The 22,270-nt window shown below is 42.1% G+C and overlaps 1 protein-coding gene across 1 annotated transcript; it reads left to right on the plus strand.

The window, feature by feature from the left end:
• The first annotated feature begins 650 nt into the window (after positions 1-650).
• On the plus strand, positions 651-19,812 carry LOC122935770 (zinc finger protein OZF-like). Its single transcript, XM_044291647.1, has 2 exons — positions 651-707; positions 18,238-19,812. Exon 2 carries the CDS (start codon positions 18,270-18,272, stop codon positions 19,710-19,712), a length of 1,443 nt encoding a protein of 480 aa, XP_044147582.1. The 5' UTR covers positions 651-707; positions 18,238-18,269; the 3' UTR covers positions 19,713-19,812.
• The last annotated feature ends 2,458 nt before the right edge of the window (positions 19,813-22,270 follow it).

The raw sequence follows: 22,270 nt of genomic DNA on the forward strand, positions 1-22,270 counted from the left end.
GTGTTTCCTACAGATGGACTCATAGAAGGAAGTCCCCCCGAGAGATGTCCCCGTCCTCTGTATTCCCAGGACTGTCCAGAGGAGAAGCTCCCAGAGAACCATCAGGTAGATGGAGCTGAAGTCTCCCCAGAATCTGACCAGAAAGGGACTGAACCAAAGACCATTTAATATTTATCTTCTTCAGGATGAAAATCTGATGGATATTAAGGCTGAGGTTAAAAATGAAGCAGAAGAGGAGACGGATTTATCGGACGATCAGCAGGGTAAGGAGGGGGCTGTCATGGGTCACCTGGATACTACTCCCATCATCTCATCATCTCATGTAATAATTTCTCCTGTTCCTGTGTGTTTCCTACAGATGGACTCATAGAAGGAAATCCCCCCGAGAGATGTCCCCGTCCTCTGTATTCCCAGGACTGTCCAGAGGAGAAGCTTCCAGAGAACCATCAGGTAGATGGAGCGGAGCCCAATACACATCTATATAGGGGGGTCCTGCAGTCATAGAGGGGTCATAGATGGTGGGGGTCTCTTATGTAGATCTGTTAGATTTCCCACCTGTCTGCTGTATTGTCCTGAATTGTTACAGATGACAAATCAGGGGGAAGATCTGACTGATATTAAAGTGAAGGATAAAGAAGAGCGGATGATGGGCGATCCCCCGTGTAAGAGTGAGGTGGAGGAGGACATTCCAGTCCATGTGACCACAGGTATGGAATCATGAATGGAGGAAGGGAATTGGGAGGTTTCTTCAGGTGAGGCTCCACCTTAGAGCTGCAGTAAAGGAGCCCTCCGGGCAGTGACCCAGCTTTGAGTCTTTAAATAGCAGGCTAATGGTTTTATACTAGTAAAGGCACCGGAGACATGTAGTAATGACTGTTATACCTCAGGTAGGTGTCATCAGATGCCGGGTGTTATAGATGACATTACTTCTACACTATAAAGGCTGGAGACATGTAGTAATGGCTGTTATACCTCAGGTAGGTATCATCAGATGCCGGGTGTTATAGATGACATTACTTCTACACTATAAAGGCTGGAGACATGTCTCCAGTCTTTATAGTGTAGTAGTAATGGCTGTTATACCTCAGGTAGGTGACATCAGATGCCGGGTGTTATAGATGACATTGTACTTATTTTGAGCTGAAAATCTTTTTTTTTTTTCAGTATTAAAAATATGGAGTCCTTTTCTCTGTACAGAGCTGAGATGCTCTACTGGCAGGATATGAATTTTCTCTCTGCTCCGTCAGGCAGGGAGGTGACGGGCTCCTTATCTCTGACATTATAGACACTGATTATAGTTCAGTTCCCATAAATATTCTTTAAATGTATTTTATCGGTATTTTATGTGATCGACCAACACAAAGTACAAGTCTGTGTGAGGTTTCTCTGCAGAAGCGTCTGTGAACAGCAATATTTAAGTCTTGTCACAGACAAGACTAAACCCTTCCATTGTAGCTCTAGCTGGATGTTTAGGGTTGTTGTCCTGCTGGAATGTGAACCCCTGCACCAGTCTGAAGTCTTCTTCCGCCTCTACCAGGTTTTCCTCCAGGATTTCCCTGTATTTAGCTCCTTCTATCTTCCCATCAACCCTGACCAGCTTTCCTGTCTCTGCTGAAAAGAAGGACCACAGCACTCTCTTTTTGCTGTTACGTCAAATTTGTATATTTTTTTTGTCTTATTATATCCATCCAAAAGTTTTTTTGAGCCATTGGCTAATGTTTCGGTCAGCAATAGACCTTGAAAGCGGCCGTAGTCATGGTGCTATGGGGTGGAGTCGGTTGGCTAACCGACTCCACCACATAGCACCATGACTACGGCCGTGATTAAGGTCTATTGCTGACCGAAACATTAGCCAATGGCTCAAAAAAACTTTAGGATGGATATAATAAGACAAAAAAAATATACATTTGACGTAACAGCAAAAAGAGAGTGCTGTGGTCTTTCCTTCAAATACAGGAACTTTGTATAACACTGAGCACCTCCCTGCACACGTTGAGGAGTGCTGTTCAACCTTTTCTTCACATCTGCTGAAAAGAAGCCCCCCCCCCCCAGCTTGGTACTGCCACCACCATGTTTCACGGTGGGTTCAGGGTGATGTGCAGTGGTAGTTTTCTGTCACGCATCGCATTTTGATTTGTGCCAACAAGTTCCACTTTGGTCTCCTCTGACCAGAGCACCTTCTTCCACGTGTTTGCTGTGTCCCCTACATGCATTGTGGCAAACTGCAAACAAGATTTCTTATGGCTTTCTTCTTGCCACTCTTCCATAAAGGGCAGGTTGGTGGAGTACACAACTAATAGGTGTGCTGTGGGACAGATTCTCCCACCTGAGCTGTGGATTTCTGCAGTGTGACCATGGTCCTCCTGGCTGCTTCTCTAATTGGTGCTCTTCTTGCCTCGGCTGTCAGTTAAGGTGGACGGTCATGTATTTCTAGATTTGCAGTTGTGCTATACTCCTTCCATTTTTGGATAATGGACTGACCAGCGCTCCGTGAGATGTTCAGAGCTTTGTATACTTTTTATAACCTAACCCTGCTTTACACTACTTCACAACTTTATTCCTGACCTGTCTGGCGTGTTCCTTGGTTTTTCATGATGCTGTTTGATCTCTGATGTTCTCTAACAAACCTCAGAGGCCTTCACAAAAAAACTGGAGTTATACTGAGAATACATTACACACAGGTGGACTCTATTACTAATTAGGTGACAAAGGTCACACTGGATTTTATTTAGGGGGATCAGAGTACAGGGGGCTGAATACAAATGCATGTCACATTTTGAAACCATGTCTCATCTTCTTCTCACTTCACACAGACTTGTGCTTTGTTGGTCGATCACATAAAACCGCAATAAAATACATCTAAGTTTGTGAGTGTAACGTGTAGAAATGTGGGAAAGTTCACGGGGTATGAATACGTTTTATGGCACTGTATAAGACCTACATTCCGAATACTGCGCCTTCTTTATGAAAGACCCCAGCCAGCCTACATCGCTTCATGGAATGTTCACTACGCCTTGCCTCCAGGATGTATGAGGAGAGGGCTGAGCGAGCTGAAGTTTAAAGGGGAGTTATACCCTGTGGTTTATATACTTCATGGGTAACCTGAAATGCTTTTATTTTGTAGAGCTAAGACCAAGAGGATAGAGTGTTCCTCAAGAAACCTGCCCCCGCATGGCTTACACCATTGTATAAGCAGTGAGTGGATAAGGTTATGGAGGAAGAATCCCCATCTCTCAGTCAGAACATTAGACGTGATTAGGATGGAAGTATCTACTTCTTTTAAAGCTTTTGAGAATCTTCCACATTATCTGGGAAGTTAGCATCTTCTATTACTGTATCCGACTCTGCCTCCTCTGATGGGGAACTCCACTTCCTCTTCTGACTATGAACTGTTCTTCAGAAGATAAGGGCGGTCTAAGAACTTAATATGGCCCCATGTTGTAGGAAGGTCCGAATTACCAGAAGACGGGGCAACACAAGTAGACAGGATCAACAATACCATAGTGCAAAACACCATCCCAGCAGAACCAAATAACACAATGTAGCACAATATACTGCCCCAAAAGATGTCCCTCTGTGGTGGCCATCAATAGCTATCTGTCCTCCTCCTCCTCCAGCCATCTATTAAGCAGGGGGCTTAGGAGGTGAGGTGCGGGCCATGTGCGGTCGCTGGCTGGGTACCCGAGTACCTGATTCTCACAGCATTAGTTACTGTTGAGACCTTATTAGGTACCCGGTCAGCAGCAGAGAGGAGAACTTGAGTGGCCCGCTGGGGCATCTGCCCACCGGGAAATTAGTAAAGCATGGTTTCCACCTTCAGTCCCGGCCCCAGAAAAATTCTAAATCTCAGATTAACATGCAAATTCATAAAGAGCTTCTGCAGTAAACAAGGAGGTCTTTTCTCTATCGGAAAGTTCTGAAAACTTATGGTTCCTTTTATATGATTATAAACCTCAGGGAGATAAATCCATACCTGGCGTGTAAGGAAATTCAGGATGGAGTCCATCCAATCCACAATCAAGTATCGTTTCAAGGACTGTGTGATGGGCACAATAGTTATGAAAGATGCTTAGTATCACGTGCCGATTCTTCATTTTCAATATCGTGCCCTAATATTCGGAGTCTGCCAAGCCCCCAGAGTGTTCGCGGGGAGACCCGTGTAGCCCTTTGACTAGACCACCATAAAAAGGCATATTGGCGGTCATTGGGTTAAAGAGGTTTTCAGGTTTAATGTTTCCTCCGCTCCAGATAAATAGCATGGGATGCATTTACGGCTTTTGTTGGGGGTTTGGGTTAAAGGGGTTCTCCAGGCTTTTACTATAAATACCAGATCAGCGGTGGTCCGACGCTTGGCACCCTCGCCGATCAGCTGTATGAAGGGAAGGCGCGTGCACTGCGCACATGCCGTCTCCCTTCCTGGTCACCGCTGCTGCTGTCTATGGCAAAGCTCTCCTGTGAGCGGCGTCACATCTTCTGTACTTTATTTCACACCATCAACACGGATCCATCTTCAATATCTTTTCTTACGCGTTTCGATCATCACGTCTTAGTCACAGCCGGGGTTACACTAATAAATGCCATCTTTACATACTGTCCAGTCTGAGACTCCCAGCATGCACCTCTCACTATGGGGGGAGCGCCGGCCCCTGTGGTTACCAAACCTTAGTGAAAACAGATGGAATTGGAAACCTGAGCATGATGGGAGAGTCACTCCTGAAGTGTTAGTAGGTGAGCGATGGGGGGATGTTATGTCCGTCAGTACGCCTCTCCTTCCTCATCTGAAACCATCTGGATTGTTCTTGTGATGTTGTATGAAATGTTTGGAGGCCGAGGAAGGGTTAACTGCACTTTTGCTGGTGACAAATGCTTCCGCAGGGCAGGTTGTGCAGCCACGTACTGGACACTGCAACACGTGCAAGTTATTCCCTAGGTATGTAGTGGAGCAGTGGATGTAGGACTGGATCTGTGGTGCAAGATGGAAACAGATGCCGCACTTCCAAAAACCTGCAAGTTTTGCAGATATTGTGTCCGCACTTATGGGAACCATTCACACTAAGCCAAGTAGCCGCAAACAAACTGGGTGACCCGGAGCTGATAAAGCGTCTCATATCTAATGCTTTACATCTACAATTACTGCACATTTTCATTCTTTTTTAATCATTTTTTTGGATGTAAATATTTACAGTGGTCTTGTCTGAGGTAAAGTCCGTCCGTCCACGTAGCGTAAACCCATCTCGTGTCCTCCAATACACCGTAAAAAAGCCGCCCCTATGAGTGAACTTTTATAGGGCAAAGAGAAACTGCTCCACTGAAGGTGGGACTACAAGTACCAGACTAACTGAGCGAGGCTATCCCGGGTGGACTGTCCATCGGGCAGCGCAGAATTAACATGATCAGCGGTGATGGTAAATCCAAAGCACAGAGCGAGACGCAGTCAAATACCGTGAACAATTCCAGGAAATACAGAGGATATTTGATCATTTCTCCCCATTCTGAGACAAGGCCACGTGCCGGATAAAACTGCCGCAGAAGGAGCGCAGATTGTGCCTAAGAAGCCCCAACATTGGGACCGCAAAAAACTGCGGATACTTGGCTTAGTGTGAATGGTTCTCATAAGTGCGGACACAATATCTGCAAAACTTGCCGGTTTTTGGAAGTGGTGCATCTTCTTTAGGGCTCATGCACACGAACATGCCATGTTTTACTGTCTGCAAATTGCGGATCCTCAAAATACGGATGCCGCCCATGTGCCATCTGCAGTTTACGGAACAGTCGGCCCATTATAGAAATGCCTATTCTTATCCGTAAAGCTGACGAGATTAGGACATGGTTATACATTTTTGCGGGGCCACGGAACGGAGTAACAGATTCGGACAGCGCACAGAGTGCGGCCTACTGTAGTGAATGGGTCCACACCCGAGCCGCAAAAAAATGTGTCTTGGGTGCGGAACCAAACCACGTTCATGTGAATGCGCCCTAAGCTACTTTCACATCTGCGTCTTTGCAGGATCCGGCAGGGTTCAGCAAAAACGCTTCTGTTAGGATATTACATCCGTCTGTATCTGTAATAAACTGATCCGGTTCGATTATCTTCAAAATGACCAAGATGCATCCGGCGCCAAAACCATTGTAAGTCAATGGTGCCGGATCCGTTTTCTCCTACACATTATCCCATGACCACTGCATGCAGCGTTTTCTGTCCGGCCAAATGGGACGGAATGTAATCTGGTGACTCCGTTCCGTTTTGTCCCCATTGACAGCGAAGGGACAGAACTGAAGCGTTTTCCTCCGGTATTGAGATCCTACGACATATCTCAGTCCGGAGAATCCTGCAGCACAGAGGACACTACATTCCTAGTCCAATAACTTGTACTTCCTGCAATGTCCAGTACGTGGCTGCACAGCCTGCCCTTTAACCCTTTCTACCTCTGCCTTCCCAGAGCCATAACTTGTTTGTCTGTTCACATCGCCAGATCTGGGCTTGGTTTTTCAGGACAAGTTGTACTTTCCAACCCACCATTAAATATTGCGTATGATGTAGAGGGAAGCCGGAAGTAAATTCCAAAAGGGGTCAAATGTGAAAAAATGGGTGTTTTATTTACAACGTTCGATGTGCGATAAAACTGACCAGTTAATATTATTCTACAGGTCAGTGCGAATCCGGCGATACCTTATATGTATAGTTTTTCTTGGGATAAAATCCGTTTTATTTTTTCGTCTCTATATTTTGACCCCTGTAACTTTGTTGTAATTATGTGCACGGAGCTGTATGGGGGCTCATGTTTTGCGGGGCGAACTGAACTTTTTAGTGATGCCCTTCTGGGGGATGTGTGACTTTTTGATCACTTTTTATTTCTTTTTGTAGAAAATGAAGCATATATTTAAATAACCGTGGGGAGATAATGATCAATTGAAAAAAGAGAAGCTCCGGCACCAAGCGTGGACGTAGAAAAAGTTCCCAATCTTTATTCAGCAATTTTCATATACAGCAAACAGTGGCACAAGCTCCCACTTAATCCCAGGCAATCAACGCGTTTCGGACAGCAGTGTCCTTAGTCATGATCCAGGTGTCCTGCATGGTGGTCACTGAAATAGTGTCCAGTTTACGCCACCCCGCCCCCAAGAGGAGTTTCGAGGAGGCGGGTTAGGCGCCAATACAATCAAAACCATGCAGGCACCTGTGCAACATTTCTCCCGTGATACAAAAACATATGAAAATTTCTTTTAGACATACCAAACAGTTAAACAATTTAAAATCATGTGGTTATACTATTTAAATATATCAGAGATATTGGTTCAGGAGTGGTAAAGCAGGCATATATATATATATAGTATTATACCATGGAATAAATGTAAGGCACATATCTGAACATTTATGGCTGCATATGGACACAGGAACAAATAAGTAAATAAGTATTCCCCAACAAACATAGTGTGCAAGGGAGCAAATATATATATATGAAGAATGGAGCAAGGCATCCGGAAATATATTTATGAAGAGATGATAGCAGAGACCAGGCAAACGACATGTGAGCAAATCTACTGATATAGTATAAAGGGAATGTCAATATGTATATGCGTATATTTCATTGAATGGGTAGTTATATCCATCCACTTTAACCATATCAAGGTAACCATGGTCTTAGAATAGATAGTATTCACATATACATTTGGAAAACGCCTAGTGTGAATTCATGTCTTAGTCTGCACATATTCGGCAGTCAAAGGGTCATGACCAGCATGGAGTTAATTGGTAGCGCTGCCTCAAGGTGTTTCCTACTTCTTGTTGTATGACGATGTCTCTTTCACACGATCCTTTAAGTATTCCTAAAGAAAGTATACTGTCACCATAATCCAAATTTCCTTAGGTAGGAACGGATGAAAATGAACAAGTCAATTACACACAATCTAATCTTCTTATTGAAGATAGACATAATCAAATTTATTTTTTTATATTAGCAACTTATTTTGTTTCCTTGGTATGCTGCCCTCATCTTCACATTTTCCAAAAGATTTTTTTACCTGATAATCAATATTTTATATTTATTATTTCTTATTTTTTATTTTTTATTATTTTTAATTTATAATTTTTAATTTATTATTATTGTTATTATTTTATGTATTTATATATATATTTAAATTATTTATTTAATTGAATTATGATATGGATATTTTGTTTGATTCTTCATTACCCAATAAATCTGGCCAATAATATGTTGTATTTCTAATTTTTTTATATTTTTTATTATTATTATTCATTTGTATTATACATTTATTTTTATTATGATATGAATATTTAATTTTATTGAATATTTTATTTTATTTAATTTTATTTCTGATTGCCCATGATTCTGGCCAGTAATAGTTTTTATTTTTTATTATTATATGAATTTAGAATTTTATGATTTTTGGATATATAAAACTAGTAGAACATATCTACCCATATGACCAACCCGTTCATATCTAAATTAGGACCTTCATTGGGCATATGGAAGCACTCTGCCGCAGATATCTATCCGTGACAGAGTACATCCACCTAATTCCCCATAATCGCAACCACAAAAGGGTCACACAGTGTACAATGCAAAACCATTATACAACACTATCCCCACATTGTGGCCTCACACCCTGTAAATAGGAAAAAAAAGGAAAACCACATGTTTAAAAAGGAAAAATGTCTGTATAAAACATTTGTCTGATTAGAAAAATATAAAACAGGAAAAATAGTAGTAAAATAAAATAATAAATGGCTTCTCTGCATGTTACCTTTAATAAAGGTACATTAATTCTTTTTTGAGGTTCATGCCCTGTGGGTATCTTGTTTTTAATCTCCAGATCCAATATGCTTCTCGCAACAGGGTCTTTTGTTTTATATTGCCCCCCCTTTTAGGAAGTGTGATGCGTTCAAATGCAAAGGTGGAAAAAGTAGCTATATTACGGTCATGGATGTTTATGAAATGACTGGCCGCATTGGAGACCCCTGTTATAGAGGGGTTAGCAATATAATTTAAGTGCTCTCGTAGTCTGTCCCTAAATTTTCTGATGGTACATCCTACATACATAAGGTCACATGCAGTGCATGTGATAATATATATGACACCACTCGTATTGCAATTTATATAACTCCTGATAGGAAATGTTTCCGAGTGTGTGGAATTGTCAAATTCCTTGGTAGTTTTGGCAACCTTGCATGTCTTACATCTCTGGCCCCCACATATAGAAAATCCTGTGTATTTGAGCCAGGTAGGTTGATTTTTATTTGTCATTTCTATTGGGGTAAACATAGAGGGAGATAATGTTTTGCCCAAAGTGTTGGGTCTCTTAGATACAACACGGCAGCCATTTCCAAGTACCCCTCTCAAGATGTCATCCTCAAATAAAATAGGTAGGCATTTTTGGATGGTTTTCTTGATCGTATTAAATTGTCTACTGTAAGTTAAAACTAAAGTAGGTATATATTCCTGTCTTTTATCTCTGTATATACTGGCACCAATATTTTTGTTCTTATTTTTGTTTTTATTTTTATTTATATTTACATTATTGCCATCCCCAGTACTACAGCAAATCCCATTCTCTTCAATTTTTGACTGATGTTGTATATTCGATACCAAACCAAGTAGTCTGGATCTATTTTTGTTGTTAGCTATTTTTATGCCCCTAGAGAGCATCCACTTTGGATATCCTCTTGATGCAAGGCGTGTCCATATATTAGCACATTCTTTATCAAAAGCTTCGCTAGTACTGGAATTTCTTTTAGCTCTTATGAATTCCCCCACAGGGATACTTTTTATCGTATGTGATGGGTGGTGGCTATTGGCTTTCAGGATGGTGATGCCATGGATCACACTAGACGTTGTGGCCCTGTATCCCTCCATCCCTCACACATTTGCCCTTCTAGCATTGGAATATGCCTTACACAGATACAGTGGTTTTTCTGATCTATTTATAGATTATGTACTGGAAATTACCTCTTACCTCCTTACACATAACTACTTTGCATTTAATGACTTATTTTATGTTCAGGTATCAGGCGTTTCCATGGGGGCAAAATTTTCCCCCTCCCTGGCAAATTTATCTATGGCCTTCTGGGAAGAAAGATACATTTTTTCTGTTGACAATCCCTTTTCTGAGGGATTGGTCTGGTATGGCAGATACATCGATGATTTACTCCTCATTTGGGGGGGCGATGTGTCTGCCATACCGGACTTTGTCAACTATGTTAATGGGAACACATATAATTTGAAATTTACGTGTGTACAACATCCCCAAATAATTAATTTCTTGGATTTAAGGTTAACGGGGATCCCAGACCAGGTGGTGTTGACGGAGACCTACCGCAAGGAGATCTCCGGCAACACCATCCTGAAAGCCAATAGCCACCACCCATCACATACGATAAAAAGTATCCCTGTGGGGGAATTCATAAGAGCTAAAAGAAATTCCAGTACTAGCGAAGCTTTTGATAAAGAATGTGCTAATATATGGACACGCCTTGCATCAAGAGGATATCCAAAGTGGATGCTCTCTAGGGGCATAAAAATAGCTAACAACAAAAATAGATCCAGACTACTTGGTTTGGTATCGAATATACAACATCAGTCAAAAATTGAAGAGAATGGGATTTGCTGTAGTACTGGGGATGGCAATAATGTAAATATAAATAAAAATAAAAACAAAAATAAGAACAAAAATATTGGTGCCAGTATATACAGAGATAAAAGACAGGAATATATACCTACTTTAGTTTTAACTTACAGTAGACAATTTAATACGATCAAGAAAACCATCCAAAAATGCCTACCTATTTTATTTGAGGATGACATCTTGAGAGGGGTACTTGGAAATGGCTGCCGTGTTGTATCTAAGAGACCCAACACTTTGGGCAAAACATTATCTCCCTCTATGTTTACCCCAATAGAAATGACAAATAAAAATCAACCTACCTGGCTCAAATACACAGGATTTTCTATATGTGGGGGCCAGAGATGTAAGACATGCAAGGTTGCCAAAACTACCAAGGAATTTGACAATTCCACACACTCGGAAACATTTCCTATCAGGAGTTATATAAATTGCAATACGAGTGGTGTCATATATATTATCACATGCACTGCATGTGACCTTATGTATGTAGGATGTACCATCAGAAAATTTAGGGACAGACTACGAGAGCACTTAAATTATATTGCTAACCCCTCTATAACAGGGGTCTCCAATGCGGCCAGTCATTTCATAAACATCCATGACCGTAATATAGCTACTTTTTCCACCTTTGCATTTGAACGCATCACACTTCCTAAAAGGGGGGGCAATATAAAACAAAAGACCCTGTTGCGAGAAGCATATTGGATCTGGAGATTAAAAACAAGATACCCACAGGGCATGAACCTCAAAAAAGAATTAATGTACCTTTATTAAAGGTAACATGCAGAGAAGCCATTTATTATTTTATTTTACTACTATTTTTCCTGTTTTATATTTTTCTAATCAGACAAATGTTTTATACAGACATTTTTCCTTTTTAAACATGTGGTTTTCCTTTTTTTTCCTATTTACAGGGTGTGAGGCCACAATGTGGGGATAGTGTTGTATAATGGTTTTGCATTGTACACTGTGTGACCCTTTTGTGGTTGCGATTATGGGGAATTAGGTGGATGTACTCTGTCACGGATAGATATCTGCGGCAGAGTGCTTCCATATGCCCAATGAAGGTCCTAATTTAGATATGAACGGGTTGGTCATATGGGTAGATATGTTCTACTAGTTTTATATATCCAAAAATCATAAAATTCTAAATTCATATAATAATAAAAAATAAAAACTATTACTGGCCAGAATCATGGGCAATCAGAAATAAAATTAAATAAAATAAAATATTCAATAAAATTAAATATTCATATCATAATAAAAATAAATGTATAATACAAATGAATAATAATAATAAAAAATATAAAAAAATTAGAAATACAACATATTATTGGCCAGATTTATTGGGTAATGAAGAATCAAACAAAATATCCATATCATAATTCAATTAAATAAATAATTTAAATATATATATAAATACATAAAATAATAACAATAATAATAAATTAAAAATTATAAATTAAAAATAATAAAAAATAAAAAATAAGAAATAATAAATATAAAATATTGATTATCAGGTAAAAAAATCTTTTGGAAAATGTGAAGATGAGGGCAGCATACCAAGGAAACAAAATAAGTTGCTAATATAAAAAAATAAATTTGATTATGTCTATCTTCAATAAGAAGATTAGATTGTGTGTAATTGACTTGTTCATTTTCATCCGTTCCTACCTAAGGAAATTTGGATTATGGTGACAGTATACTTTCTTTAGGAATACTTAAAGGATCGTGTGAAAGAGACATCGTCATACAACAAGAAGTAGGAAACACCTTGAGGCAGCGCTACCAATTAACTCCATGCTGGTCATGACCCTTTGACTGCCGAATATGTGCAGACTAAGACATGAATTCACACTAGGCGTTTTCCAAATGTATATGTGAATACTATCTATTCTAAGACCATGGTTACCTTGATATGGTTAAAGTGGATGGATATAACTACCCATTCAATGAAATATACGCATATACATATTGACATTCCCTTTATACTATATCAGTAGATTTGCTCACATGTCGTTTGCCTGGTCTCTGCTATCATCTCTTCATAAATATATTTCCGGATGCCTTGCTCCATTCTTCATATATATATATTTGCTCCCTTGCACACTATGTTTGTTGGGGAATACTTATTTACTTATTTGTTCCTGTGTCCATATGCAGCCATAAATGTTCAGATATGTGCCTTACATTTATTCCATGGTATAATACTATATATATATATATGCCTGCTTTACCACTCCTGAACCAATATCTCTGATATATTTAAATAGTATAACCACATGATTTTAAATTGTTTAACTGTTTGGTATGTCTAAAAGAAATTTTCATATGTTTTTGTATCACGGGAGAAATGTTGCACAGGTGCCTGCATGGTTTTGATTGTATTGGCGCCTAACCCGCCTCCTCGAAACTCCTCTTGGGGGCGGGGTGGCGTAAACTGGACACTATTTCAGTGACCACCATGCAGGACACCTGGATCATGACTAAGGACACTGCTGTCCGAAACGCGTTGATTGCCTGGGATTAAGTGGGAGCTTGTGCCACTGTTTGCTGTATATGAAAATTGCTGAATAAAGATTGGGAACTTTTTCTACGTCCACGCTTGGTGCCGGAGCTTCTCTTTTTTCAATTGAATCTACCACACGGACTGACTTGGGTCCGCCCCGTGCACAGCCACATTTGGACATGCGAGGTGAGCTGGCTTTTCTTCCTTTGAGATAATGATCACTCTGATAACCAACAAATGGGTGCCCAATTATACATGCAAGAAAAAACGGAATTAGTGGGTGACCTCAATTAAGACTTAACTTTTAATACATTAATAAAATAATATACCCAAAAGGAAGCAGAAGGCCGACAACCAGGGTGCAACACACTTATCACAAGTCACTCAGTGGTTAATAGAGTATTGCTATATTAGTGACCGCACGGAACTCTTGCACCCTAAGGAAGAACAGAAGGCGAAAGACTCTATCCGCCTGACAGCTGCATTCAATGGGGGAGCTGATGAGGTGAGAAAGATCATCTCTAGACATTGGGGTATCCTTAAAATCGATCCTGACATCAGTAAAGTGATAGCGGAGGCCCCACAAATCATTTAAGGAGAGGACGCAATTTACGTGACCATCTTGTCCATAGCCACTACAGTGGGACATCCAAAAGTAACAGGGGATGCTTAAATCCCATCCGTGGATGTTACCGCTGTAGTGGCTGCGTAGCCTGCCCACATATCACCCAAGGCCACTCTTTCACCAGTAATATAACACACAACAAATATACCATCAAAGGCTTCATTATCTGTCGGTCTAAAGGAGTGATTTATAGAGCAGTATGCGGCTGTGGAATTGAGTATGTGGGTAAAACCACCCGAGAACTCCGAAGAAGAGTGGGCGAGCACCTGGGGATATGCGTCACAAAAGGGATACTCCTGTGGCAAAACATGTTGAACTCCTACATGGGGGTGACTTTTCTAAGGTGATGTTCATGGGGATTGAATCTCTCCCCCCTTACAAAGGGGTGGGGACTGGGAGAGAAGAGTACTGCAGAGGGAGACCTGGGGGATTTTTTAGCTCAAAACCACCCAACCAAAAGGGGTTAAATGACCAGCTTTTCTATGGCTGTTTCATTTGACTTCACCTGGTGCTCCCTCATGCTTTATCTCACTGGAATCTCCTCACGCTATAAAGACTGTCTGGTCCTATTATATTGACTAATCCTGCCATATTGAGCCTTTATTCAGACCTGGCAGAGCCATTCTACACTGCCTCAGTCTGTTTTTGCTTTGATCGGCGCTTCATTGTATGTAGCGCTACTTTGTTTTAACCGCCTCCTAGCAGCATCACCGAAGGGGAGGGCCTGGTACACTACAGACACTCCCTCCACTGATCCTGTGACTGCCGCGCCGCCCCTGTCTGATCACGTGACGGCTCATGTGACTGTGATGTCATGGCTCCCCGATCACGTGACGGGTCATGTGCCGGATGGGGTGCGGCTTATGTGCAGAGAAAGTAGAGGGCTGTGCTATGAGGGCAAAGTACTCCAGTAGACTAACCAGATGGAGCCTGATGAGTTGGTCTCAGGCCAATGAAACACGTCGGGCAGAGTGGTACTGGGACATAGCTATATACTGCTTGCTTTTCTGTGCATAATCCCATGTCTATGCCTGGGCAGGACATTATATACCTGCATATTTGCTTTATGTAGCTATATCTTTGCGATTTCTTTTATTGTGCCAGGTGTCAGTTCCTGCGCTTGCTCCCTTTCCCCGACGAAGCTGGGCAGTCAACTGGCGCAGCATTGGGATATCAAGGGATACACTAGGAGGAAGGAGACACGCAGTGGGATCGCCCTGTTCAGCAGTTTTTGTGGGTCGGATGCGGACCCATTCACTTCAGTGGGGCTGTAACAGATGCGAACAGCACACCATGTGTCCACATCCGTATGTCCATTCAGTGGCCCTGCAAAAAAACACAGATGGTTTAGATGGTCCTACAACACAGATGGTTTAGATGGTCCTACAACACAGATGGTTTAGATGGTCCTACAACACAGATGGTTTAGATGGTCCTACAACACAGATGGTTTAGATGGTCCTACAACACCGATGGTTTAGAGGTATGGGAACTGAAAAAGTTAAACGATGCAAGGGGGATTCAGAATGGAAGATGACTGAACGAGAGGCGTACTGAAAACTAGATATCCAGAAGGAGGGAATGACGGATAACATCCCCCTATTGCTAATAGTGATGAGTGAAAGTTGCGGATTCTAGAAAACAAAGTCGCTTCCCTCAAAACGTCGGATTAACGCTGTACGGAGATCTGTCCCCTTATAGCATTAAAATGTACGGCCTCCGATGAGGAGAAGTCTCGCAAGAGTTCATGGAGTAACTGCGGCCTTTTGAAGTGGAAAACGACTTTAAAACTTGGATCCGAACTCTGCTTCAGATCCGAGGTACCAGTCAGAACCATAGGAGCACAGTGTATTTGTACTAGACTCTAGGGCTGCAACGATTAATCGATGTAATCGATTATATTCGATAACTGGATTCGTTGTCGACGAATCCAGTTATCGAATAATCGCAGATTCGTTGCTATGCGGGCGGGCGGGCGGTCGCTGCATCTTTATTTTACCTTTTTACAATGACGCTCCTGTAACAGCCAGGCAGAGCGGACGGCGGCATAACGACACTCACTTACGTGACACGCCTGCTCCGCCTCCTTCATTCATGAGGTGGGCGGAGCAGGTGCGTCACGTGAGTGAGTGAGTGACGTTACGCCGCCGTCCGCTCTGCCTGGCTGTTACAGGAGCGTCATTGTAAAAAGGTAAAATAAAGATACAGTGATTAGTCCGACTAAGCATCGGGGCCGGGGCTGTTATGGGGAGGGGGGAGGATCTGTCTATGGCACTGCTATGGGAAGGGGGGTCTGTGTATAGCACTGCTATGGGGAGGGGGAGTCTGTGTATAGCACTGCTATGGGGAGGGGGGAGGATCTGTCTATAGCACTGCTATGGGGAGGGGGGTCTGTGTATAGCACTGCTATGGGGAGGAGGGGGGGGGTCTGTGTATGGCACTGCTATGGGAAGGGGGATCTGTGCACTGTTATGAGGAAATGGATCTGTGCACTGTTATGCCCATAACAGTGCACATATCCCCCTCTCCATAACAGCGCCACCCACAGTTCCCCCTTTCCATAACTGCGCCGCCCACAGATCCCCCTCTCCATAACTGCGCCGCCCACAGATCCCCCTCTCCATAACTGCGCCGCCCACAGATCCCCCTCTCCATAACTGCGCCACCCACAGATCCCCCTCTCCATAACTGCGCCACCCACAGATCCCCCTCTCCATAACTGCGCCACCCACAGATCCCCCTCTCCATAACTGCGCCACCCACAGATCCCCCTCTCCATAACTGCGCCACCCACAGATCCCCCTCTCCATAACTGCGCCGTCCACAGATCCCCCTCTCCATAACTGCGCCGTCCACAGATCCCCCTCTCCATAACTGCGCCGTCCACAGATCCCCCTCTCCATAACTGCGCCGTCCACAGATCCCCCTCTCCATAACTGCGCCGTCCACAGATCCCCCTCTCCATAACTACGCGGTCCACAGATCCCCCTCTCCATAACTACGCGGTCCACAGATCCCCCTCTCCATAACTACGCGGTCCACAGATCCCCCTCTCCATAACTACGCGGTCCACAGATCCCCCTCTCCATAACTACGCGGTCCACAGATCCCCCTCTCCATAACTACGCGGTCCACAGATCCCCCTCTCCATAACTACGCGGTCCACAGATCCCCCTCTCCATAACTACGCGGTCCACAGATCCCCCTCTCCATAACTACGCGGTCCACAGATCCCCCTCTCCATAACTACGCGGTCCCCTCTCCATAACTACGCCGTGCACAGATCCCCCTCTCCATAACTACGCCGTGCACAGATCCCCCTCTCCATAACTGCGCCGTCCACAGATCCCCCTCTCCATAATAGTGTCGTCCACAGATCCCCCATAATAGTGTCGTCCACAGATCCCCCATAATAGTCTCGTCCACAGATCCCCCATAATAGTCTCGTCCACAGATCCCCCATAATAGTGTCGTCCACAATTTGTTTTAATGCAAGAAAAAAACTATACACATTTGATATCATTATAATCGTAGTGACCCGGTGAATGGAAGTAACAGGTCAGCTTTACCGCATAGGAAATGTAAAAACAAAAGCCATAAAACTTTGGCAGAATTATTATATATATTTTTTTTTATTCCACCCCATTTGGAATTTATTTCCCCGCTTCCCACTACATTGTATGCAACCGTAAATGGTGCCATTAAAAAGTACAACTTGTCCTGCAACAAAAATTAAAAAAGTTATGGCTTTGGGAAGGCTGGGAGGAAAAAGCTAAAATGGAAAATTGCCCGAACATTAAAGGGTTAATGTCCCAGGATGGGGGGGGGGGGGTTACTGAGTGCAGACCAGAATCTGGGACGTCACTGAAACATGTTAGCTTATGTTCTGCTTAGCTTTTTTCCGCCCTGACTTCGGAACACATTCTGTGTCATACTCCAGGCTGATCGATCGTCTAGTAGATGATTTATCCGCACACTGTAGCAAGAAAAAACGTGACCTCCTTCCTCCTGTTACCATTTCCTTGCACAAATTCGCTCCATTGATGTAGACTAAATCTGCAAGCAGATCCTCAAAATGCAAACGCAGAAACTCAGGAGACGTTCGAGAGTCGGCCTTAAATTTCTACAGCAAATACATTGCAGAGAAAGGGAAGGATGTATTCCTCACATTCCTGATGGATCCACCTCTGACTTCTGGCACAAAAAATGTATTTTATATTGTATGTGTCTCTCCAGCCTAAGGCCAGATTCACATCAGCTTATTACGGACATATTATCCATCTGTATTGTGCACATGTGTCCCGACCACAGGTTCAGCTGACATCAACTCACAGCATCATAGATACATGTGCACGTAACATAGATGGATATGTCTGTTACATGTGAATCCAGCCTCATTGGAATGTGATACATTTATCAAAAAGTTTTAACAATAAATCATAAAATCTTTTGTTAACAGAAAATCCCTGTGAGAAGCCTGAAGGAAACATCATGTTATCTCTAGATTATAAAGAAGATGAAGACACCAGGCAGCGCTCTTCAGAAGAAAACTTACTTACCTGTACTGTACATCCAGGACTTCACAATGCAAAGCCCTCAAATAATTCCCCCAAGAATGAGGAACTTTCTAATGACCAATCACAGATTAACCCAAGTCCAAATCTATCATATAATCATCCTAATCATGAGATATCTTCTCCTGACCAATCACAGATTATTACCCCAAATATAGGGCAGAAACGGGGAAAAAGGTTTAATTGTGAGAAACGTGGAAAAAAGTTCAGATATAAGTCAGAGCTTTCTGTAAACAGCAGTAGTCACACAGAAGAGAAGTCCTATTCATGTTCAGAATGTGGAAAATGTTTTCCCATAAAGTCCAGGCTTGATCGACACAAAAAGATTCACATAGGAGAGAAGCCATATTTCTGTTCAGAATGTGGAAAATTCTTTACCGAGAAATCAAGCCTTGATGTACATAAAAGAATTCACACAGGAGAAAATCTATATTCATGTTCAGAATGTGGGAAATGTTTCACAGATAAAAAAGTTCTTACTAGACATCTCCAAACTCACACAGGAGAGAAGCCGTATGCATGTTCAGAATGTGGGAAACGCTTTATAAGGCAATCAAGCCTTGATATACATAAAACAATTCACACAGGAGAGAAGCCATATTCATGTTCCGAATGTGGGAAATGCTTTATCCAGAAATCAAGCCTTAATGTACATAAAATAAGTCACACAGGACAGAAGATATATGGATGTTCAGAATGTGAGAAATGTTATACCTCTAAAGCAAGCCTTGATATACATAAAAGAATTCACACAGGAGAGAAGCCATATTCATGTTCAGAGTGTGGTATAGGTTTTATGGATAAAATACGTCTGGCTACACATCAGAGGAATCACACAGGAGAGAAGCCATTTTCATGTTCAGAATGTGGGAAATGCTTAAGCACAAAATCAAGCCTCGATGTACATAAAAGAATTCACACAGGAGAGAAGCCATTTTCATGTTCAGAATGTGGGAAATGCTTTAACCAGCAATCAAGCCTTGATCGACATAAAATGATTCACACAGGAGAGAAGCCACATTCATGTTCAGAATGTGAGAAATGTTTCATAGATAAAAAATGTCTTATTACACATCTCAGAATTCACACAGGAGAGAAGCCATATTCATGTTCAGAATGTGGGAAAGGCTTTAGCAAGAAATTAGGCCTTGATCTACATAATAGAATTCACACAGGAGAGAAGCCATATTCCTGTTCAGAATGTGGGAAATGCTTTAGCCACAAATACAGCCTTGATGTACATAAAAGAACTCACACAGGAGAGAAGCCATATTCATGTTCAGAGTGTGGGAAATACTTTTACTGGAAATTAAGTATGGAACGACATAAGAGAATCCACACAGGAGAGAAGACATGTTGATGTTTTTTTATAAGAATAGTGTTTTACAAAGAAATTTGTCTTTCAAACTTGCAGACTTATGTGTTCATTTTACCTCATTGTGCTAATATTGTATATGAGTGAGCAACAGAAGCCATACTCACAAGTCATTGGTAAAAAAAAAACTTGTGTTTCTTTTATTTGTTTTTACTTCATATCAATATAAAATGGTACATCATGAGGGACGCTGAGACAGACATCGTTCACACCTCCTCCCCTCCACGCAATGTTTTGGGAGAACACGCCTCCTTACTCATGCATACAGGTTGAGGGGGAGGTGGGATTTTTATAGCACGTACAGCTGCTGCATATATGCAAACCATATAGTTTTATACAAAATGCATCGCCATAAATATCCCTAACACATGAAAGTGATCAAGCATATAAATGCACTAAAGCTACAAATTTCATTTAACCCTTTATGTATTAAAAACTGGAGTTTCACTATCCAAAAGGTCTACCTTTGTAACAATCTCCTACTGTTATCCTCATGGACTCCACTTTTTATAACCTCCAGAACCTGCCACCTTAGATCTGACACCTGATAGGCCCTATCATAAAAATGTCGGGTGACCGTAGTTTCACCTTGTTTTTTCACCTCCACTGTTTCCATCTTACTCTCTCTTCTGAGTTCCTTCCTAAGGCTGGACTTATGCTCATTGATTCTGATCCTTATAGCCCAAGTTGTTTGCCCAACATATATCTTACCACATGGGCATTTCAAGCAGCATATGACATTACATGTCTCGTACGTTGCAAAATCCTTAATTTGTATCCTGTCTCCCTGTGTGGGGTACAGCGTCATCTTTAATTATAGCACTACAATTCCCGCAGCTCATGCAGGGGAGAACGCCCCCTCCTCTAGGTTGCAAGGAAACTCTGTCTTTCCATTTCTTTTAGGGCGTATGTCACTTCTAATCTCCAAGTCATGTGTCAAGGCTTATTTTAACCCTGGGTTCAGACCTGAGCATTTTACAGCGCGTTCCTACGCGCTGTAAAACGCACAACAGGCAAGAACCAATGATTCCCTATGGGAATGGTTCTCACCTGGGCGTTTTACAGCGCGTACGATCGCGCTGTAAAACGCCCGACGCTCAAACAAGTGCTTGAGCTTTTTTTGGGGCGTTTGTCGCGCGTTCCCGCACATAGATATTCGGGAATGCGCGACAATGTGTGCACGCCTGTCTCTGTATGCGCGATTGTAAACGCCCGTACAATCGCGCATACAGAGCGCTCGTTTCAGAACGCTCAGGTCTGAACCCAGGGTAAGAGCTGACCATTGTCTTATAGGATAGCTGCCTTACATCTAGTGGCATTAGAAGCAGAGCTTGTTAAGCACTCATTTGCATCCCTTCCCTCCCAGAATTCCAGAGAAGCATGTATGGCCTATAAGTCCGCTCACACTGATTAAGGCGCTCTCTCCCTAAGGTGGGCGAGTTCACCCTTTGTCACTTCTAATCAGCATGTTATTCAGAGAGGCAAAAAGGGGGTTATCAACCAACATTCTCCCAAATTGTTGATCATGTCTTAGAACCTCCCAAAATTTCAGAATGACCTTTTTTATTAGTTTAGATTGTCTATCATATTTGGAAACACACAAATTGTTTCTTTTGCTTCTCCCTCTTTTTAACAGTCTGATGTCCTGTCTTGTTCTTTTTTTTACCAACCTCTATTCCAATTTCCGTCACCTCTTTCTTATTATAACCCCTCTGTATGAATTTACCCATCAATAAGTGATTTTTCTTGTATTCTTTGTCAGTACTAGATATCCTTCTGGCCCGTGTGAACTGGCTACTAGGGATACTAGAAAAAATGTGAGGGGCGTGGTGGCTGGAATGAAGCAGCAGGTTATTTCAATCTGTGGTCTTTGTGAATAGTGTGGTCTCAAATCTGAAGTTGGGAGGAAAATGGGTCGTGCCAGACATTGTTCAGAAGAACAGCGTACCTTGATTAAAAAGTTGATTAGAGAGGGAAAAACATATAAAGAAGTGCAGAAAATGATCACAAATGCTTTAAAATGGCAACCAAGACCTGAAAGACGTGGAAGAAAGTGAAAAACTACCATTCGAATGGTCAGAATAGCCAAAATGGCAAGAACTTAGCCAACAATCAGCTCCAGGAAGATCAAAGAAGGTCTAAAGTTATCTGTGAGTACTGTTACAATTAGAAGACGCCTATATGAAGCCAAGCTATCTGCAAGAAGCCCCCGCAAAGTCCCACTGTTGAAAAAAAGACATGTGCTGAAGAGGTTACAATTTGCCAAACAGCACATTGACCGGTCTAAAGAGAATGGCGCAACATTTTGTGGACTGATGAAAGTAGGATTGTTCTTTTTTTCTCACTGTAAAGACAGTGAAGCATGTTGGCGCAAGCATCATGATATCTGGATGTTTCTCATACTATGGTGTTGGGCCTATATATCGCATACCAGGGATCAGTTTAAATCCATCAGAATATTTGAAGAGGTCATGCTGCCTCATGCTGAAGAGGAAATGCCCTTGAAATGGGTGTTCCAACAAGACGACGACCCCAAACACACC

Source organism: Bufo gargarizans, chromosome 4 (assembly GCF_014858855.1).
Source record: "Bufo gargarizans isolate SCDJY-AF-19 chromosome 4, ASM1485885v1, whole genome shotgun sequence".
NCBI classification, from domain to species: domain Eukaryota; kingdom Metazoa; phylum Chordata; class Amphibia; order Anura; family Bufonidae; genus Bufo; species Bufo gargarizans.

Bases quoted from the DNA above. Each gene is read 5' to 3' on its own strand.
- LOC122935770 (XM_044291647.1), top strand. From the start codon at position 18,270: ATGTTATCTCTAGATTATAAAGAAGATGAAGACACCAGGCAGCGCTCT.